Consider the following 20,799-nt stretch of genomic DNA (forward strand, 5'->3'; position numbering starts at 1 on the left):
CTTAAGAGCATTCAGAGTGACTAGAGAGACGAGTAGTAGACGAGAGTATTCAGATAGCGCAGATTATAGATAAATAGATAAATACATAGATATAGATAGATAGATCGATAGATAGATATCGACCAACAGCGACCAAAACGCACTCACTTCCCTACAGCACCAGCTTTCCAACGCAGTTTACACACAAGCACCAGCCAAACATAGCGACAGACACGCGGCTACGTATGCAACAACATTTTCACCAGAGGAAGAGATAAACACTTAGAAACGCCCATATAGCTAGCATGATGCCTTCTATTTCTAGATGACAAAGACAAAGTTTACCGGTACGACACTATGACAAAGTTACTGGTACTTATCTGAACTAACGTCATGATCACTACCACTAGATATAAAGAAAACGTTTATTTTTCACTCGGTGCTATCCAATGACAGTAAAAAAAATATATATATATGTGTGTCGTTATTGTGCACTGCTGCTCGTAGACTAGCTCCAGTGCTCATTGCTGCGTTGCTAAATGATAGCAACTCACCAGGACACTTCACCAACTCTCCACTCATTCTCCTCGGACCATGCATTTAATTGGCTTTGACGGCCATCAGTTCTTGGCAATTCCTCATTTGCTCTCTCACGTCTGGCTGGTTCAAAATTATAGGGCTGCGGGCCATCATACATGTTGGCTCTTGCCACCTCTTCCTCATCCCAGTTTTTATCGCAAGGTTACATTGTCCTAAAATCGTTCAACTTTTCAACGTGTACCACTTGCATAAACACTGCGTCCGTAGGCAGTATTATCCTTAGGGGCTGTCATTGTTGTTTCGCGTCCTGTGTGACGTCGGAACTCGGAGTACATCGATCTAGTACGAGTTCACGGGTGGGAAGTCACGGGTTTTGACTGCCGTTCCAGTGCACTTTCACGGGTTTAAGGTTGGAAAAAACACGGGTTACGGGTTGCCTGGAACGCGCATCATACTAGGCTGAGGCTACCTTTCCTCCACTTCTCCCCAATGTGACGTCATCACCGAATTGCGTAAAAAACCCCCCGTTAATACCAAAAACGTAAAACGTAAAAAAAATGGTCTTTAAGGCCATTTTTGAGACATTTTAAAAATGATATACATATCTTGAGTGATTTATGTACCCATTAATCAACAGTGGTGGTTAACCTGCAACATGGGCTTTAAAGCAATACTGTGTAAATTTTGTCGGTTTAGCAGTTAATAAACAGAACTACATGCATTATACTGGAAAGACATTCTAAACGGAGCTACTTCTCCAAGTTTATGTCTATGGCAATTCACACAAGTATGTGTTACTCCCCAGCGGTGACGACCCGAACAGACTACAATATTCCAAAAATAATCACATATTATAAATGTACCATAGTTATTAGGGATAAGACAAAAAGGGAGTTTGGTTGATGAATTTTTGATGTACTCGCTTATTATATACATTTTGCATATTATGAACAAAGAAAAAGTTACATAGTGTTGCTTTAACAAAAAACACAAATGGGGTCTGACATTTACATTACTTAAATATCTAAATTACCTTAATATGTTTGTTAAAGTGTGATGTTTTTATTAGACTGAACACAATCAAATTGTCTTTCTCCAGAGTGAACACCGATGAATGTTGAAATTGCTCCTTACCCTTTTTTTGTCACACTGAGGACAATGGAAGTTTATTAACAGAATGCGTTTGCAAATGCCGTTTCAGGCATGTGTTATTTTTGAAACTCTTTTCACACTGAACACACTTGTAAGGCCTCTCTCCAGTGTGAACTCTAATGTGAGTCTTAAGGTTTCCTTTAACTGTGAAGTGCTTTCCACACTGTTGGCAAGTGAAAGGCTTCTCTCCAGTGTGAAATCTCATGTGATTATCAAAATTTCCTCTGTGTGAGAAACTCTTTCCACACTGATGACATATAAAACAGTTCTCCCCGGAGTGAATCCTCATGTGTTTATTAAGGTGTGATTTATATCCGAAACGCTTTCCACACTGATCACAATCAAAAGGTTTCTCTCCAGTGTGAACTCTCATGTGACCATCAAGTTCTTTTTTCTGTTTGAAGCTCTTTCCACACTGAGTGCAGATGAACGGTTTCTCTCCGGTGTGGATTCTCATGTGAATTTTAAGACTTCCTTTTGCTGAGAAACTCTTCCCACACAGTTTGCAGGAGTAAGGCTTCTCTCCAGTGTGAATTTTCATGTGGACATTAAGGGTTGATTTCTGTGTAAAACTCTTTCCACACTGAGGGCATATGAACGGCTTCTCTCCAGCATGGATTTTTAAGTGAACTTTAAGGCTTTGTTTTCGATTAAAACCCTTCCCACACAGTTTGCAGGAGTAGGGTTTCTCTCCAGTGTGAACCGTCATGTGAGACCTAAAACCTTCTCTTCGTCTGAAGCTCATCTCACACAGTTTGCAAGAGTAAGGCTTCTCTCCAGTGTGAATCCTCATGTGGACATTAAGTGTTTTTTTCTGTGTAAAACTCTTTCCACATTGAGAACACATGAACAAATTCCCTTCAGTGTGGATTTTCAAGTGGTTTTTAAGGCTTTCTTTTTGACCAAAACTCCTTCCACACTGTTGGCAGGTGAAAGGGCTTTGTTCAGTGTGAACTCTCATCTGGACTTTAAGGTTTGTAGCTTCGGTTTTATAAGTCTGTGAGTAACTAAAACATTTTTCTCCAGCCATGAGGTCATGATATTTCTCATATTGATTTTTCTTTTCCATTTCATTCAGGTCTTGACCCTCTTCTTTCAGCGGTATCAGGTCTAGAGTGAACAGAAAGGAATAAAAGTTATCACCAGTTTAATGGCACAAAGATATAATTTCTTTTAGACGGACTTGTAAAACATCAAGTCCAACAAGTACAGTGGGTAGTCAACCAAAATGACTATTACCACTGCATATACTTGCCACTGTGAGGTTACAACGCTAAATCAAACCCAGTCACAATTGAAACTCTAGATAAAATGATTCATCCTTTAAGCCCTAAAGGCATTTTGCCTCTGAAGGTGTAGTTGTTTTTCTGAGTGACATACACACAAATAAAGACTCATAACTCCAAGACTGTAGCAAGGCGTTTAAAAAGGTTGGTATAGTTTGACAGAAAAGTTTATGTACTTTCAGGGGAAAAAAAGTTTTATTTGGACTTTCTCCTGAGCAACAACTCATAAAAATGTAAGAAAAAATTTGCTCAAGGAACATTTTTCATATCTGTTTATTTGACATTCAATATCTCATGAAAAAAAGTAGGAGGAATAGGAGAAAAATTCTTTTTTGATTATGTTCTATTGTTGATTATGTTGATTTTAACATACAGGTCCTTCTCAAAAAATTAGCATATTGTGAAAAAGTTCATTATTTTCCATAATGTAATGATAAAAATTAAACTTTCATATATTTTAGATTCATTGCACACCAACTGAAATATTTCAGGTCTTTTATTGTTTTAATACTAATGATTTTGGCATACAGCTCAAGAAAACCCAAAATTTTCCTATCCCAAAAAATTAGCATATCATGAAAAGGTTCTCTAAACGAGCTATTAACCTAATCATCTGAATCAACTAATTAACTCTAAACACCTGCAAAAGATTCCTGAGGCTTTTAAAAAACTCCCAGCCTGGTTCATTACTCAAAACCGCAATCATGGGTAAGACTGCCGACCTGACTGCTGTCCAGAAGGCCATCATAGACACCCTCAAGCGAGAGGGTAAGACACAGAAAGAAATTTCTGAACGAATAGGCTGTTCCCAGAGTGCTGTATCAAGGCACCTCAGTGGGAAGTCTGTGGGAAGGAACAAGTGTGGCAAAAAACGCTGCACAACAAGAAGAGGTGACCGGACCCTGAGGAAGATTGTGGAGAAGGACCGATTCCAGACCTCGGGGGACCTGCGGAAGCAGTGGACTGAGTCTGGAGTAAACATCCAGAGCCACCGTGCACAGGTGTGTGCTTTTGAACAAGAAACAGCAGCAGAAGCGCCTGACCTGGGCTACAGAGAAGCAGCACTGGACTGTTGCTAAGTGGTCCAAAGTACTTTTTTCGGATGAAAGCAAATTTTGCATGTCATTCGGAAATCAAGGTTGCCAGAGTCTGGAGGAAGACTGGGGAGAAGGAAATGCCAAAATGCCTGAAGTCCAGTGTCAAGTACCCACAGTCAGTGATGGTCTGGGGTGCCATGTCAGCTGCTGGTGTGGGTCCACTTTGTTTTATCAAGGGCAGGGTCAATGCAGCTAGCTATCAGGAGATTTTGGAGCACTTCATGCTTCCATCTGCTGAAAAGCTTTATGGAGATGAAGATTTCGTTTTTCAGCACGACCTGGCACCTGCTCACAGTGCCAAAACCACTGGTAAATGGTTTACTGACCATGGTATTACTGTGCTCAATTGGCCTGCCAACTCTCCTGACCTGAACCCCATAGAGAATCTGTGGGATATTGTGAAGAGAAAAGTTGAGAGACGCAAGACCCAACACTCTGGATGAGCTTAAGGCCGCTATCGAAGCATCCTGGGCCTCCATAACACCTCAGCAGTGCCACAGGCTGATTGCCTCCATGCCACACCACATTGAAGCAGTCATTTCTGCAAAAGGATTCCCGACTAAGTATTGAGTGCATAACTGAACATAATTATTTGAAGGTTAACTTTTTTTGTATTAAAAACCCTTTTCTTTTATTGGTCGGATGAAATATGCAAATTTTTTGAGATAGGAATTTTGGGTTTTCATGAGCTGTATGCCAAAAATCATCATTATTAAAACAATAAAAAGACCTGAAATATTTCAGTTGGTGTGCAATGAATCTAAAATATATGAAAGTTTAATTTTTATCATTACATTATGGAAAATAATGAACTTTTTCACAATATGCTAATTTTTTGAGAAGGACCTGTATGTGCTGTATGTGAATTAAATTAGAATTTTAAATGAAATGTGGTGATATCATGAAGTAATCAAAAGTTCCCTGTAGATACTTCCTTCGTACTGCATCTTGCTAAAGACGCTATGGAAAAAAGCCTTTTTTCTCCTGAACTGAAGCCTTTTTCAATCACACAGTGAAACTGCACGGCCATTGGTTCGTGCAGTGTATTAAAAAAACTAACCAATGGCTCGGCAGCGGAGGCTCTTTTCCCAGCCTGACCAGCGTCCCTCTGCCAGCACGAGTGATCTGGTCTCGTTTGGGGGAAGTGATGACGAGCTGTCGGATGACAGCATAAAAAAAAAATAAAACACATACACTTTCAAAAGAGAGCAAATTTCCTCTTCCATTTCCCACAAGTGCCCTGCCTTTGGGCAGTCAGTCACTCGAGCTAATCCAACCCCTAGCCACATGGGCTGAGGCCTGGCAGGTCATCCCCGGAGTCTCAAAGTGGGTTACGGGGATAATAAAATGAGGATATTCACTCCAATTCGCTCAAAGACCCCGCGCTTCAGGGGCATGGTCCCAACCTCAGTAGAAAGCAAGGATGCTCACATCTGCATTCAGAGCTGATGAATTTGCTGGCAAATAGAATGGGTTCCTACATCTCAGAGTGAGTCAGGCTTCTACAGCCGTTACTTCCTTGTCCCCAAAAAGTCTGAATCACGATCACAATGATCTGAATCACGCCCTCAAGAAAGATTCGTTCAGGATTAAACAGATCCTCTTGCAAATCCGCTCAGGGGACTGGTTCTTTTCTTTGGACCTGGAAGATGCATAATTTCACATCCAGATAGCCCCCTGTCACAGACAATTCTTATGATTCGCCTCTTGAGGGAGTGGCTTATCAGTACACGGTCCTTCCCTTCGGGCTGTCTCTGGCTCCCTGCACTTTTACAAAGTGCACAGACGCAGCTCTTTCCCCTCTGAGGCAGATAGGAATTAGGGGTGTAAGAAAATATTGATACACGTGAGTATCGCAATATTTTGTTTGGTGATACTATATCGATTCTCAAAAATGGAATATCGATATTTAAAAAATAAAATAAAATCATACAAGATTCATGGCAGTTATTTCGTTTTGAGTTTACATCCCAACCGCTAGATGACAGTCGTTATCTCTGAACGACAGTGAGAATAACAGGAAATACTAGCATTAGGGCACGGCACTAATGTTAGCATTAATATCGCTATTTGCTGCTAGTAATAGAGGATGAAAGAATTGTATGTCACAACCTTTAAAGCAAGTTCTAATATATATATAAACAGGATCCTGCAAGCACTTTAATTCCCAACATCCCCACCCTTTAGTCGTACTGCACAAAAATTGGTTCAATAATGTTGAATGTTACAAGGACTGATTATTGCAAATGCAGATCCCACTGTGTTCTGGTTAAATAATTTTTACTCAACAATAACCAATGTCACAAAAAGGTAGTGTGTTCTTACAACATACAGAACTACCAAATTTTGCTATAAGTTTGATTGCATCATATAATATAATTGCTGTTAATAGTGTTCATCATCTGTTTGATTATGTCTTTAATTGATTTTTCCATACATTTCTGCCATATGCACATAAACTGACAGTCACCACTGATAAGCGACTACAAAATATTGTAGAAACTTAACTTTCTTTTGCTTTGCAACGATTTGTATTGTAAAAAGCGCTATACAAATAAACTTGCATTGAATTGTGTTCTTAATGACAGCTTTTCTAAAAATATATCCTATTCCTAAAATAAGAAATATCCCAATATATCGCCTTGTTGACAGTATCGCAATGTATCACAACACATCGTATCGTAACCCCTGTATCGTGATACGTATTGTATCGCCAGATTGTTGGCAATACACAGCCCTGATAGGAATCTGACTGGCTCTTGCTGGCCCAATCAGAGCCAGAATCGATGGCACACAGGACCCTCCTCCTCAGCCACTTAAAGCGCCTGGGACTCAGGGTCAACTTTGACAAGAACATGCTGCAAATACCGTTCCTGGGGGCAGTTTTTGACTCAGGTCAAATGAGAGCTGTAATCGTGCCAGAACATGCTCTGGCCATGCAGAAACTCGCAGCCTCCTTTAAAATCTGTGCCGCTCGCCCTCTCAAAAGCCAGGTTCTTATGTGACAGCCGTGGCCCCTTGGAAGGACTCTTACTGGAACAGGGCGTGGCCATGGGAATGGCTTGCAGGAGGAAAGTTGTCACGACAGATGCCTCCAACACAAGGTGGGGGGGCGCTGTGCAGGGGCAAAACAACTGACCCAACCTTCTCTTTTATGCATTTCCCCCGATCTCCCTGATCCCACAGGTAATCAGGCGAATCAGGAAACAGAGACACAGGGTTCTCTTGGTGGCCCCCCTCTGGAAGAACCAGCTCTGGTTATCAAAGCTAATGCAGCTGCTGGTAGCAGCCCCATGACCCATTCCATTGAGACATTGTCCCATTCACTTGAGAGAGGAGATCCTATGGCACCCTCGAACCAAACTGTGGGCCCTGCAACTTTGTTATCATGCTAGCGTACCCTTCCTTGGGCCTACAATGCCCCAACGGAGTAATAACCCATAAGTCCAAACCCTACAATCCAGTTTCATCAATGTGTCCATTGTGGAAATTTGTGAGGCGGCCAGCTGAGCCCCGCCGTCCATATCTGCTAGGTTTTATAACCTAAAAGTCCCGGCCTTACAATCCAGTGTCCTTTCTGCTTAAGGAGACACTCACTGCATTATGCAATCAGTTCTAACAGAGAGTTCTTGACCATAACACGTTCAAGTTCTTGGGTTAGATTACTTGTCGACTCTCGGCCGCCGAAGTTGTATGAGTACTCTGGAACGATTACCCAGGCCGGACGTGACCTCTGGGAGTTCAGCCCGTTTTAACCTTGGAGTTCATTGTTTAACTTCCCTATGGACATTCTTGCTTAGGGACGTTATAATATACAGTTGTTCCTCTACCATAGCATGGTGTGATTGTACTGTGTTCCCATAAAATGACATATATCACCTTAGACAATACTCTCCCTATGTACAGTACAGTGTTTTTTAAGAAAAAAAATAATTCACCAAAATTGTTTTTTGTGTTCAAAATGTTGTATGTTCCTAGTGACCAGGCTGACTTAATACAGTTCAAAATTTGCCAATATCTTTCTTACTGTACATACAGTATATAATTATTCACCTAAAGTTTTTTACCATGTTCCACAGGTTGTAGTACATTCCTAGTGACTAGAATGGCTTACTATAGGTGAATTTTTCTATAAATATATATACCCCTATACACAAACACCAGTACATAATTATGGTTATTAAAAAGTCCCCAAGGCTTTTTTTCCATGTTCCTAAAGGTTGTAGTATGTTTCTAGTGTCCAGGTTGATTTACTACATGTGAGATTTTGCCTTTACTGTACGTACAAGTACACAGATATTTTATACTACAACCATTGTAACATGACAAATCATCTCAGGTTTCGAATGTAACCATGGTTCCCTGAATAGGGAACGAGACACTGCGTCCTCTAGGGGTCGCTATGGGGAACACTTCGTCGTGACCCGTGTCTGAAGCATACATTGAAAAAACACCAACGAGTTGGCCGGCGACAGCCCCTGACGTTACTACCGGTGCGACTATAAAACAGGCACCGGGAGAACACGTCATTCACTTGCGTCCGAAGCATGGCAGGGAGCTAGAGGACGCAGTGTCTCATTCCCTACTCAGGGGTCACTATGGGGAACAGTATATCCACGCTGCCATGCTGAGGGGAGTGCAGGCCAGAATCATGGCGAACACCAAGTACCAACTCTACCATTTCCATGGGAGTTGCCCCTGGGACGTTAGACGGCTGTCCGTGACATTACCCCTTTATGGCCAAAGGCCTAGGCTACATATCCAATTTACCTGTTAGGGCCTCGGCCCGGGGTAGAGCTGAAGGCTTGGAATCAAGAAAGATTCCTTTAAAGGAGTACGGGAAAGAACCTAGCATTTTATACTAAGTCTTGCCTGTCACACAGGGGCTACTGCTTGCTCTTGCATAAGCTTGCTGAAGGAGCTGTCTCAACAGATTCCTAGTAGCAACACCCTGTTTAGGTAGGTATCCGAGGATACATAAGTGCAGGGGTGCCCAAGATGAACGGGGCTTTTACCAACTCAGGAAAGGGCACGAAGCAACCGTGCGAAGCCCTCACCATATAGGATTTTAGAAATAATGCAGAGCACTAGCATGCGAACTTACCACATTGTGGATTTCAGAAAGTGCGCAAAGACTTCACGTGTACACTTACCATAACATGGATTTTAAATACTGTTCTAAGGAGGGGGTTCTCATGACACTCTGATAGAGCAGCTCATAGATGGAATGGTGAATCCCAAAACAATATGTTTGAGAGTAATCAACTCGATCTGTGGTAATAATGCTGGAGCGCTCTGGAGGAAAAACAGAGAACTCAATCTCACGTGAGAGGAGAACTGCAAATTCAGAAAGAGAGTAGCGCACTCATAGGCGACCCTTTTTGGTAAAGGGGAGTTCTGCTAAACTACCACGAGAACCGCCCAAATAGTCCCTCATGTTGAGGGAAGCGATCCTTAGACCGAGATGGACCAGGACCCCTATGTTGTTCGGGCTCAGACCTGGATGTTCGCTCAGCTACCTCATCCAGAACCGTTTCTGCGCAGCACCTCGATATTGCATACTCGTATGCTAGAATCGACGGATGCACAAGAAAAACGGCCTCCTCCATTTCTACTTGTTCTCTGTATGGAGATCAGGAAGAAATGGAAGGCTCACCTGAGCTGGAGGGCCATGGCCAGAAAGATAACGCTCATCGAGACAACCTCGCGGCGTCACCCTCTTAGCACGCTTCCATGGCAAATCCAACCTTGCCGCGGCATGATCCATAACCTCCAACAGCTCACGGGAAGCAGATGTCTGTTTCCTCGAAAAGAGAGACAACCGGGAGCGGAGCTTTTTTATTTTTTTATAAAACGCTCACAAATGCACGCAAATTGCCCCCTCAAGGACATTGAATGCTTGCTCTTAGCCCAAACAAACAACGCAGAGATTGTGTGTGTGTCATCGGGTATCAAATAACAATGACATGGATGCACATATCCTCTAAACCAGTGGTTCCCAACCTTTTTCAACTCATGGCCCACACAACCAAACACATATGTTTGCGCGGCCCACTGCAAAAAAATTAACTGACCCCGCTATTATTGGGTTAATAACTTAGTACTCAGAAGCTAGATTGTTAACTGTATTTATTGAATGAACTAGGGCTGTGCGATATGGACAAAAAAAAAAAAACTATCACGATTTCTTTGATCAATTTTGCGATTTCGATTTTAATCACAATTTTGACACACACAGATATGCTTTACAGTCATAAATGCACTCAGGATGAATTTGAAACATATTTCCAAAAGAAAACCAATTAGAGCTTTATGAAAAACGTCTCTAGAACAGACATAAGTCAAAATAATCACTATAGTAAAGGTATAACAAAATTTCTAGACTTATGGCAAAAAAATATAAATAAATAAATCCTGTGTCCAGGGACTTTTTTTCTTTTTTGCCATACATTGTTTATAGAGCTCAATAATTGTAGCGGCGCCTCAGATGTTGAAATAGATTTGTTATACATTATACAGGTTCACACGCAGTGCGTATACAGTAGCCTATGTGTATGCGGTGCAGAAGCAGCAGCGAGAGCGCATTATTGTAACGCGAAAGCACATTAAAATAATGCGCGAGCGCGAATCTCTCCGTTCACATGCAGATTTCCTTTGCTCTGTCACAAAACCAGACTGCTTGCTCAGATACACGCTGCTCTGCCCGGAGAGAGTGCGTGCACTTAAAACGTCTCCTCTCGCTCAAACTGCGTCCTGTGCACTCACAACTCTCTCTATGCTCATGTGCTAGATATTAATTATTTTCGCACGTTTTTTTCTAGCCTTTTACCGCATGCAGTGTGAACACTCTGATCCGTCAACATGGGATCGGAAAATAGGGGCATCACAGACTGTGTGAACCTGGAGTTACGTAGGCATATTCCCAGTCTGTTCTGTTCTCGCGCTAGGCGCGTTGCATTCTGATTAGATCGGATGGCATACTGCGGGAGGTCGGGGCCGCGGAAAATCGTACTATAAAGCGATTTAGAAATCGCGCACGCTCAAAACGTGATTTTATTACGATTTTTATCGAACAGCCCTAGAATGAACTGGCAATGAACAGAAAATAACTCGGGCTTATTTAATTATATATATGAAATGATGTTATTATGTTATGACTTAGACATTTTTACATATTAACAATATTATTATTTATTTTAATAGTAATTGGAGGCCCACCTGCAATACCATCGCGACCCACTAGGGGGCCGCGGCCCACAGGTTGAAAACCACTGCTCTAAACGTTTTGCTAGTGCTTGCTTTGCAAGGAGGAAGTCTTAATAGACTTACATCTTTAAGAGGATTTTTTTTCTCTTAAGCCGGAATGCAGCATAAACAAAAGAAAAAGACTGATAGGGAGAAATTTCCCAACAGATCCTTTCCATGTTTTCACCGCGACGCAACGCGCAGCATGCATTTAGCTCCCAGGGAGACTCCCCTTAGAGTCTCGCGAATGCATCACAATGATCGCAGCAGAGCGCATCCAATTCCCTCGAGAGCTGAACGCTTGCGCTTGCTCTTCACTACACACGCACACCACAGAATGTGAGCTATGTGAACTGCAGGTATCAGAGAAAAGCCTCTGGCGAGAAACATGCACTGCTAAATGCTGTACGCTTCAAACAAAACAGTCAATGAAGACGAAGAAGAGAATGACGTGTTCTCCCGGTGCCTGTTTTATAGTCGCACCGGTAGTGACATCAGGGGCTGTCGCCGGCCAACTCGTTGGTGTTTTTTCAATGTATGCTTCAGACACGGGTCACGACGAGGTGTTAACCATAACAAACCCAACATCAAGCATTTCAAATATAACTTGAAAGGGAACTCTTGGGGACTCACAGAATTTTTTTAATTCTGTACTGTACATACAGTAAGGGAGGTATTGGCAAAATCTCACATGCAGTAAGTCGTCTTGTATTTAGCAATGTACTACATCCTTTGGAACACACACACACACACAAAAACCTTTCAGGGACTTACAGTAACTTTTTATGAAAATAATTGTGAACTGTACATATATGAAGGGAGGTATTGGCAAAATCTCACGAAATGTAGTAAATCAATCTGGACAATAGAAACATGCTACAACCTTTAGGAACATGAAAAAGAGCCGTTTGGGGACTTTTTATAACCATAATTGTGTGTTTGTGTATAGAGGTATATATATTTATGTATATTACATTATGAGTAATACAATGACAATGTGTAACTTTAAATGATAAAAGTTTTTTTAATTCCAACACATTGACAGTTTTAACACGGTCGGTGGTTTTGTCAGACTTGTGAAATTTGTCCTGTTTAAATTTGCAGCTACAATACACATAGGCGGGTTTGAATTTTTTTTTATGGCGATATAAAGTGGTTGCATATTGTTAAAACTAATCGTGGTAGTAATATATATTTGAAATACTACCAAAAATAAAAGTCTATAAAAAAAAAGCGAATATAAAACCCAAAAATAAAATCAATATAAAATCATCAATTCTAAAGAAAATGCAGCACGTTGCGTTCTTCTCACCTCATTTGCTTGCCTGTATATAGTTTGCATCATCAGTAAGGTGTAAGTTTGGTCTTCTTATATCACTGCATTAGTTCTCTGAGGCACATTATGCATTTTTCACATTACGTGTTGTGGGGAATCCTGGAGTGTGACGTATGAGGGGAACCCCAGTATTACAATCCAGCGTCACACAAGCCATACAAAACCCGCGTTTCCACCGCTGGAACTTTACGCAGGAACTAGGGACTTTGGGCTGGTACTCGGTGTGTATCCACAGCAGGAACCAGGAACTAAATAAAGTTCAGGGTAAAAAAATGCCCCTCAGAAAGTCCCTGCTGGCGAGGTAGTACTTTTCAAAGTTCCGGAACTTTTGGGGGCGGGACTTGGGCGCAAAACATGCTGATTGGTTGAGTTCACGCAGCATTGTGATTTCAACCACCATTTATTCTGATTATTTTCAAAATATAACTGTAATTGTAAATGTATTTCAGGTGAGAATGTAGTTGTTTAAAACTATAATCTGCGGTTTATTTAAAAATATGTCTTGCTGATTTCGGAGACGGTCAGCTCCACGCGATCAGCGGGAGCTCAGAGCTCATGTATCCGCCGAGAGCAGCCTCAACTCGGCTAGTCCTTCTGATATGTGCTGCTGGCTCTGATGTCTTCTTAGTGGTTAAACATAAAATATAATTCATTTTGGGTAAATCTAACAGGTAATCTTTGGTCTGTATTTAATTTATCTATATGTTATAATGAAAATAAAAAGAAGCAATTGATATAATATTTCATTTTATTGTAATGGCTGTATATATACACATTTCCCTGAACTAAGTACATTTCTGCTGCTATTATTATGTTAAATGAAAACGAAAGGAGGCAGTGGTATTTTATATCATATTTCATTTTATTGTAAATATACAGTGAGGAAAATTGCGGTAGCCAAGGTGAGCTGACTGATGTTATCAAGTACGCTGCTGTTTGTAGAATTACCGGACTTGCGTCGTCGTGGACGTCACACTCTCGAGTCAAATGCGCAAATGAATGAAGAGTGTGATGGCCTGTTGGTCTGGCGTGTTTCCTTGCCTCTAGTTTGTTCTCTGTTGCAGGGGGTGTGGCTATCATTTGTCAGTGAGATTGGGGACACCTGGGCCCAGGTGTTTCATGCCTTCATAAACCTACCACTCTCTTGGTTAAGGGAGAGCCCTTCTCTCCCGTGCACTAATTGCTTTGTTCATGCAACACGCCACAGCATACGTTCCAGTCATCCAAACATGCACCTCATTTTACTGATCTTACTGATTTTCACACTTCACGGTTGTATTATGTTATGTTAGTTGTTGTATCTGTGTTTTTGTTTAGTTAATAAATTTTATTTTGTGGTTTAAAGCTACGTCCTTCTATTTTTGTCATGGCTTTAGTGCCAGGTCATGACAAGAGTGTCTCTTCCACCCTCAGTACCCATGGCTGAAGTGCCCTTGAGCAAGGCACCGGACCCCCAACTGCTCCCCGGGTGCCGCAGCATAAATGGCTGCCCACTGCTCCGGGTGTGTGTTCAGAGTGTTTGTGTGTGTGTGTGCACTTGGATGGGTTAAATGGAGAGCACCAGTTTAGAGTATGGGTCACCATACTTGGCAGATGTCACGACTTTCACTTTCATTTACTGTGTGATAAACAATTAGGAATAACACTGCTGAGTATCTGAAATTAGTGCAGGTTCTCTAGTAAAGTGCAGATGTAATGTGTAAGAAGGGATACAGTGAAATGAATTCTTGGCCAAAGCCGAAACCGAATAAAATAAAACACTGGGCCTAAGGCCAAAGGGCGAATACCGAACACGGTTTTTCACATATTTTTCCCCATGTATTTGACCAATTTTTAGTAAAAGAAAAAAAATTGCCATTTTTGAGACCCCCTTCTTGAATCAGGCATGTGATTGGCTAAAGATTAAAAAAAAGGAAAACTGGAAAAAAATTAAATCAGCATATTATTATGATTTCTGAAGATCATGTGACACTGAAGACTGGAGTAATGATGCTGAAAATACAGCTGCACATCAAAGAAATAAATTACAGTTTAATATATTCACAGAGAAAAGAGTTATTTAAAATGGTAATAATATTTGGCAATATTACCGGTTTTTTATTGTACAAATAAATACAGCCTTGCTGAGCAGATAAGACTTATTTTAAAACAGATCCTGATTTGAAAACTATGTGTGAATGTTATTATAATATGTATTAATAGAGCAGTTTTCATTATTATTGTAATTATTATTGTCTTAATATTTTATTTTACAGTAAAACAGAAAATTACATTGCTGACATTTATTAATGTTGGAGTTTTTGCTTTTTCTCAGCTTTTATTTTGGCATAAACCTGCGGAAAGTTCTCAGTGCTTCTTTTTGTTGACAACAACAGATTTATAAATGTTTCTCATTATGAATTTGGGAAGATGTTTGTCGCATGTATCAGATTGTCACATCCATGCCTTGTAGAAATAAAAAATTAAATGTTACTGAGCAACTGATGAGTAAAATTATTCCCCACTTTGAACCCAGGCTAACAAGCAGATGCTCATGCAGTGCTGTTTGCATACATGCAATTTGTGTGTGTATTAGAAAACATAACATTCTGCAGTTTATTTTTCTGTTTAAGTCCATTTTAAGATTTCAAATCACAGTAACGAGAAACAACCACCCCTTCCTCTTCTAATCAGAGACATGGGATTGCAGTGCTCAATAGTCTCTCACTGTTGCAATTTATTCAGTCTTTAAGCTTATTCCGCCGAAAGAGAACACTGAAAGAGCTTTTTTGCTATGTTCGGCCAAATATTTTCAGTTTCCCAACATTCGGGGGATCCTTATGTGTAGGCAAAGGCTCCAACATAACAAGAAGAACAATGTACAGTGAGAAATTTAAGATTATTTACTAGGCATTACTTTTACGAATAATTAAAAATGTCGAAATATTGAAAAAAATAAAATTCACCTTAGATTTGGAGGCAAATGGAGTTACTTATGCTTTTGTATATAATACAAAAAGTATATATCAGCAGTGACATTTTCATTGTGTGCATAAACTATCTAATAATTCTATATTATTATATTACATATTATTATATATATTATATTTACATGCATGCATTACTTTTACTCTCTGCACAGCTCTGTATACAATGGATTGATAAAAAACTTTAGTGTACTTTAAAGTATGGTTTAATATCATGCAGCCTTGGAAAACAGTCTTACAGGGCTCCGGACAAAAACAAAATCAAGTAAGGAGCCATTGGCTATTATAAGAAACAAACTCAGGTGCCAAATTATTTTTTCAGGTGCCACAGAATGAACTTGTTTTATTTTTATATATATATATATATTACATACTCTTATTATGTCTCTCTTTTGTTTTTATATAGCAGCACTTTAATTAGGGCCCGAGCCAATGGCCGCAGGGCCCTATTGATCCCCTAAGGATTATTCTTATTATTATAATTATTTTTTTTTAAACCTTATATATATTGTTCTTTGTGTGTGTGTATGTGTGTGTGTGTGAGAGAGAGAAAGACAGAGAGAGACTCACATTAATAAATGCCATACAGTTGTTGTTAATGTAATTTAATATAATTCATGTTAATAACTGAAACCTTATTGGAAGTGTTACTCAAGTTTTATATATTGTGTTGTGTGTGTCTCTTGATGGTTTGGATTAACCCTTTCATTGCTGTATCCATTAAATCCAAACTGCTAAATCAGGTGTGTCCAATCCTGTTCCTGGTGATCGACTCTCCTGCAAAGTTCAGCTCCAACTCTAATCAGTCACACCTACCTTTACTTTTCAAGCAATCCTGAAGACATTAATTAGTTGTTTCAGGTGTGTTTGATTAGGGTTGGAGCAAAACTTTACAGGACAGTTGATCGCCATTAACAGAGTTGGACACCCCTGTGCTAGAGGGTTACTGTGTATGTCTCCACTGGGCACAGTTTTCCTGATGCCACCGGGGTGGCGTTTGCGCTGATGGCTCGGGCCCGCCATCGCTGCTTGCAGCTATATTTCAACTTGTTCTGGAAACTAAGGTTCACTTAAAGTGGGAAATACACAGTCAAAAAGAATTATTAATTACACAGAATCTGTACCAATACCATTGTAAAACTGTAAAAGTATCACTTGGCCACTGAGTGTCTGTGCTCCTCCTCAGTGCATCCTATAAATGTAGTGTCTTTCACACATCTAGTCGGTTTTTCTTTATTAGTAAAATGCAATTTTATAGGAGTTGGATTTTATCTTTAGTTTGCATTCTTTTTTTATCATGTAGGCAAAAGGTTAAGTAAAAATATTAATGTGCAATAGCACAAAAATACAGCAAAATTTATACTAATGTTTTCATAGTCACACGCAGTAGTTTTCAGTCGCAAATGCAAATGAAACGGTCTCACTACAGAGCCCTGCTCAGTCCACAGCGCTTCTTAGAGTCTGAATACCCAATCATCTGAGACTATACACACTGTACATTTCTTAAATCTAGGTTAATCGTTTCTATTTGCTCTAGCTTATTATTCATGATCTGTATTTGTTGTGCTTTATGTCTTGCTGTTTATTTGTGATCTTTTCAATGTCTCAGTTCTGTTAATGGTTATTTATTTTGTACATTTGGTCTACGGTAGCTTTCTTAAGTTGTGCTCTAGAAATAAATTGAAAAATGGTAATTTGTCCATTTCGTGTGTTCTTTAGCAAATTTCAGGTGTTTCACTCTGTTTTTCTCTTTCAGTAATGGCTTGTTTGCTACTGTTCTGCCAACAAGTGCTTCTTCTCCCAGTTTCTGATGTTGATCTGGTCACGCAGTTCTTGTGAGGTCTATCTTCAGTCCTTAAGACTGAGAATGTTGAGATGCCTCACGACTACTTCTAGAGGCTCTGAATTTATACCATTTGATGGTGTGCCCTCAGTGATGAACCCTGATGTTACCAGTCACCTCATGAGCAGGACAGGCCTTGTTCACTCAAAACAATCACACAGCTGTGTGCATGCATGCATATCATTCATAGACAACAGATGTGAAGTTATCACTCACATTTCACAGTTAGGTTTTTAAACACTTTTAGATACAATGCATAGTTTAGAGATATAAACTGATGATTTTCATTGCTTGTATCTCGGAAGTAGATATGGGTTTAATGTTACACATAATTGTTTTGGATATTTCTGTTATTATTTTTGTGACGTCGTTCATTTCATCATGAGTTGCATGTAGTAAATACAATAAAGATATTGATGATGAAGAAAGACTTTGAGAATGAGACAGACCTGTGTGTTCGTCAGTATCTTCATGTTTGAGTGTTTCTTCAATCTTCAGGTCTTCACTCTCCTCTTTAATAAACTCCATCTTTATAACAGTGTGCTTCAGCAGGAGTTTCTCTGTGTGTTTGAGATCAGAATCATTAACAGTGTGTGTGTGTGTGTGTGTTGTATACACAACTCTGATAAACTTCAAGAAAAACCAACATTTGACCAAAGAGACATAAAGACACTTCCCCAGATCCCCAAACATGAATAGATACAGATAATATTCAATGTAAATAAACTTTATAAAAAAAGCATTAAACACGCATGATTATATAAGTCTCTGTAAAAACAGTTTATTATCAAAAATATAAATTAACTTCAAAACTTTCACTTGCACTGATATGACAAGATGTTTGTCCTCTAGTCATGGACAGCTCTTTTCTGCATCTTTTTGTGTAAATGTTTAAATCCTTTAAATGTTTAAATCCAAACAGTGTTTATGATCAACTGCTTCACTTTAAAGACAAACGAGACGCAGCTTTTCATTATCGCTAGTAGATACATCACAATGTTACACTCGAAAATAACGGATTCATTCAAAAGTTCACTATAAAACAAACGAGCTGCACTGATTTAAACACTTACACGAATAAAAACAAACCTTTCTTCAGCCGAATCACAGATGCGGGAGCGCGGCGCAGCCTTATGACGTCATGGCACACCATCAAAATAAAAGTCCCGCTCTTACAAAATACTACTACCATTACTACTACTACTACTAATAATAATAATAAAATCCTGCAGGGATTCCTGAAGGAATGCTGTGTTCTGTGCAGGGATCATGCAGGACAGAGACATTCCTGCAGGACTCATATTAAACAGGCCACTGTTCCTGCAGGATAAACCTACTCTCTGTTTATATTGTATTGTAGCCTGCAGTGTTTAAAACATAAACACAAGTACTTACCTGCAATTATTTAGAATTTGAAAGCAATCTATTTGAAAGATTGCTATCAAGTAGCACACTTAGGTTCCTAACTGATGACGAAGAATTGACAGAGCTCTGTTATTTCACATTACTTGTACACATTTTACTAGTACTAGTACTAGACTTTTTCCAAACTATAATTCCTGACTAAATGTATAATCAAGTGAAACATTATGAAGTTTCATTCACAGCATCACAGCGTCTCACGATGCCAGAATGTTTTTTTATGTTCAGCAATACGATATAAAAGTAATATGAGTTATAATGTTACTAGCCTAATGTCAGTAAGAATTAGACACAACTTTACTGTGATAGGCTATTCTCTGTTCACGAACATAGCCATATATGTTTATAACTATAGTTTTTGGATTGTATAGGCCTACATACAAAGCATGCTTGTATTTATAAATGTAACTAAACTTCTGTTCATGAATATCTGCTCTGGTGTAAATATTTTGAATGTGTTATACTCGGGATCCTCTGAGGTGTAAATGTATCAAGTAAGCTGTAAATATCACTGATAATATGTGTACTTATCTGACCGCCATCAGTTCGTAGCAGTGAATGAAGAGGTTTCATATCGATCACAAGTGCAGTATGGAGTACCTCAAGGCTCAGTACTAGGGCCGTTACTCTTCACGCTTTACATGTTACCCTTGGGAGATATCATCAGGAAACACGGTGTTAGCTTTCACTGTTATGCTGATGATACTCAGCTCTATATTTCTTTGTGGCCCGGCGAAACATACCAATTTGAAAAACTAACGGAACGGAATGCATAGTCGATATAAAAAACTGGATGACGAGTAATTTCTTACTGCTAAATTCTGAAAAAACAGAGGTGTTAATTATAGGACCTAAAAGCTCTGCATGTAATAACCTAGAACACTGTCTAAGACTTGATGGCTGCTCTGTCAATTCTTCATCATCAGTTAGGAACCTAGGTGTGCTATTTGATAGCAATCTTTCCTTAGAAAGCCACGTTTCTAGCATTTGTAAAACTGCATTTTTCCATCTCAAAAATATATCTAAATTACGGCCTATGCTCTCAATGTCAAATGCAGAAATGTTAACCCATGTGTTTATGACCTCAAGTATAAACAAATTTAATGCTTTATTGGGTGGTTGTTCTGCATGCTTAAACTCCAGCTGGTCCAAAATGCAGCAGCTAGAGTTCTTACTAGAACCAGGAAGTATGATCATATTAGCCTGGTTCTGTCAACACTGCACTGGCTCCCTATCAAACATCGTATAGATTTTAAAATCTTGCTTATTACTCATAAAGCCCTGAATGGTTTAGAACCTCAGTATTTGAACGAGCTCTTGTTACATTATAGTCCTCCACGTCCGCTGCGTTCTCAAAACTCTGACAATTTGATAATACCTAGAATATCAAAGTCAACTGTGGGTGGCAGATCATTCTCCTATTTAGCACCTAAACTCTGGAATAACCTACCTAACATTGTTCGGGAGGCAGACACACTCTTGCAGTTTAAATCTAGATTAAAGACCCATCTCTTTAACCTGGTTTACACATAGCACACTAACACATTTCTATAAAAATCCATTAAAGTATTGCTAGGCTGCATTAATTAGGTAAACCGGAACCGGGAACACTTCCCATAACACCCGATGTACTTGCTACATCATTAGAAGAATGGCATCTACGCTAATATTAGTCTGTTTCTCTCTTATTCCGAGGTCACCGTGGCCACCAGATCCAGTATGTATCCAGCCCAGATGGTGGATCAGCAGGTAGAAAGGACCTCTACAGCCCTGAAAGACAGCGGAGACCAGGACTAGAGCCCCAGAGACAGATCCCCTGTAAAGACCTTGTCTCAGACGACCACCGGGACAAGACCACAGGAAACAGATGATTCTTCTGCACAATCTGACTTTTTTCTTACAGGGGTAAATGTTTACGGAGGTGAAAGCTGTG

The 20,799-nt window shown here is 39.8% G+C and overlaps 1 protein-coding gene and 1 pseudogene across 1 annotated transcript; both read right to left on the bottom strand.

Moving 5' to 3' along the window:
* The window catches only part of LOC109049916, a 100,195-nt pseudogene extending 81,263 nt beyond the window's left edge, over positions 1-18,932 (bottom strand).
* LOC109070354 (gastrula zinc finger protein XlCGF26.1-like) lies at positions 946-18,527 on the bottom strand. The gene is made up of 2 exons (XM_042722503.1): positions 17,894-18,527; positions 946-2,781 (listed from the first exon to the last, which is right to left on the bottom strand). The coding sequence occupies exons 1-2, from the start codon at positions 18,135-18,137 to the stop codon at positions 1,664-1,666; spliced, it is 1,362 nt and encodes a 453-aa protein (XP_042578437.1). The 5' UTR covers positions 18,138-18,527; the 3' UTR covers positions 946-1,663.
* Positions 18,933-20,799: the final 1,867 nt, after the last annotated feature.

This window comes from Cyprinus carpio, chromosome B4 (genome assembly GCF_018340385.1).
Source record: "Cyprinus carpio isolate SPL01 chromosome B4, ASM1834038v1, whole genome shotgun sequence".
In the NCBI taxonomy this organism is placed as follows: domain Eukaryota; kingdom Metazoa; phylum Chordata; class Actinopteri; order Cypriniformes; family Cyprinidae; genus Cyprinus; species Cyprinus carpio.

Coding starts and splice junctions, on each gene's coding strand:
- LOC109070354 (XM_042722503.1), bottom strand. CDS start 18,137: ATGTTTGGGGATCTGGGGAAGTGTCTTTATGTCTCTTTGGTCAAATGT. Junction 2,782..17,893: donor AGATACTGACGAACACACAG/GTCTGTCTCATT, acceptor TGTTCACTCTAG/ACCTGATACCGCTGAAAGAA.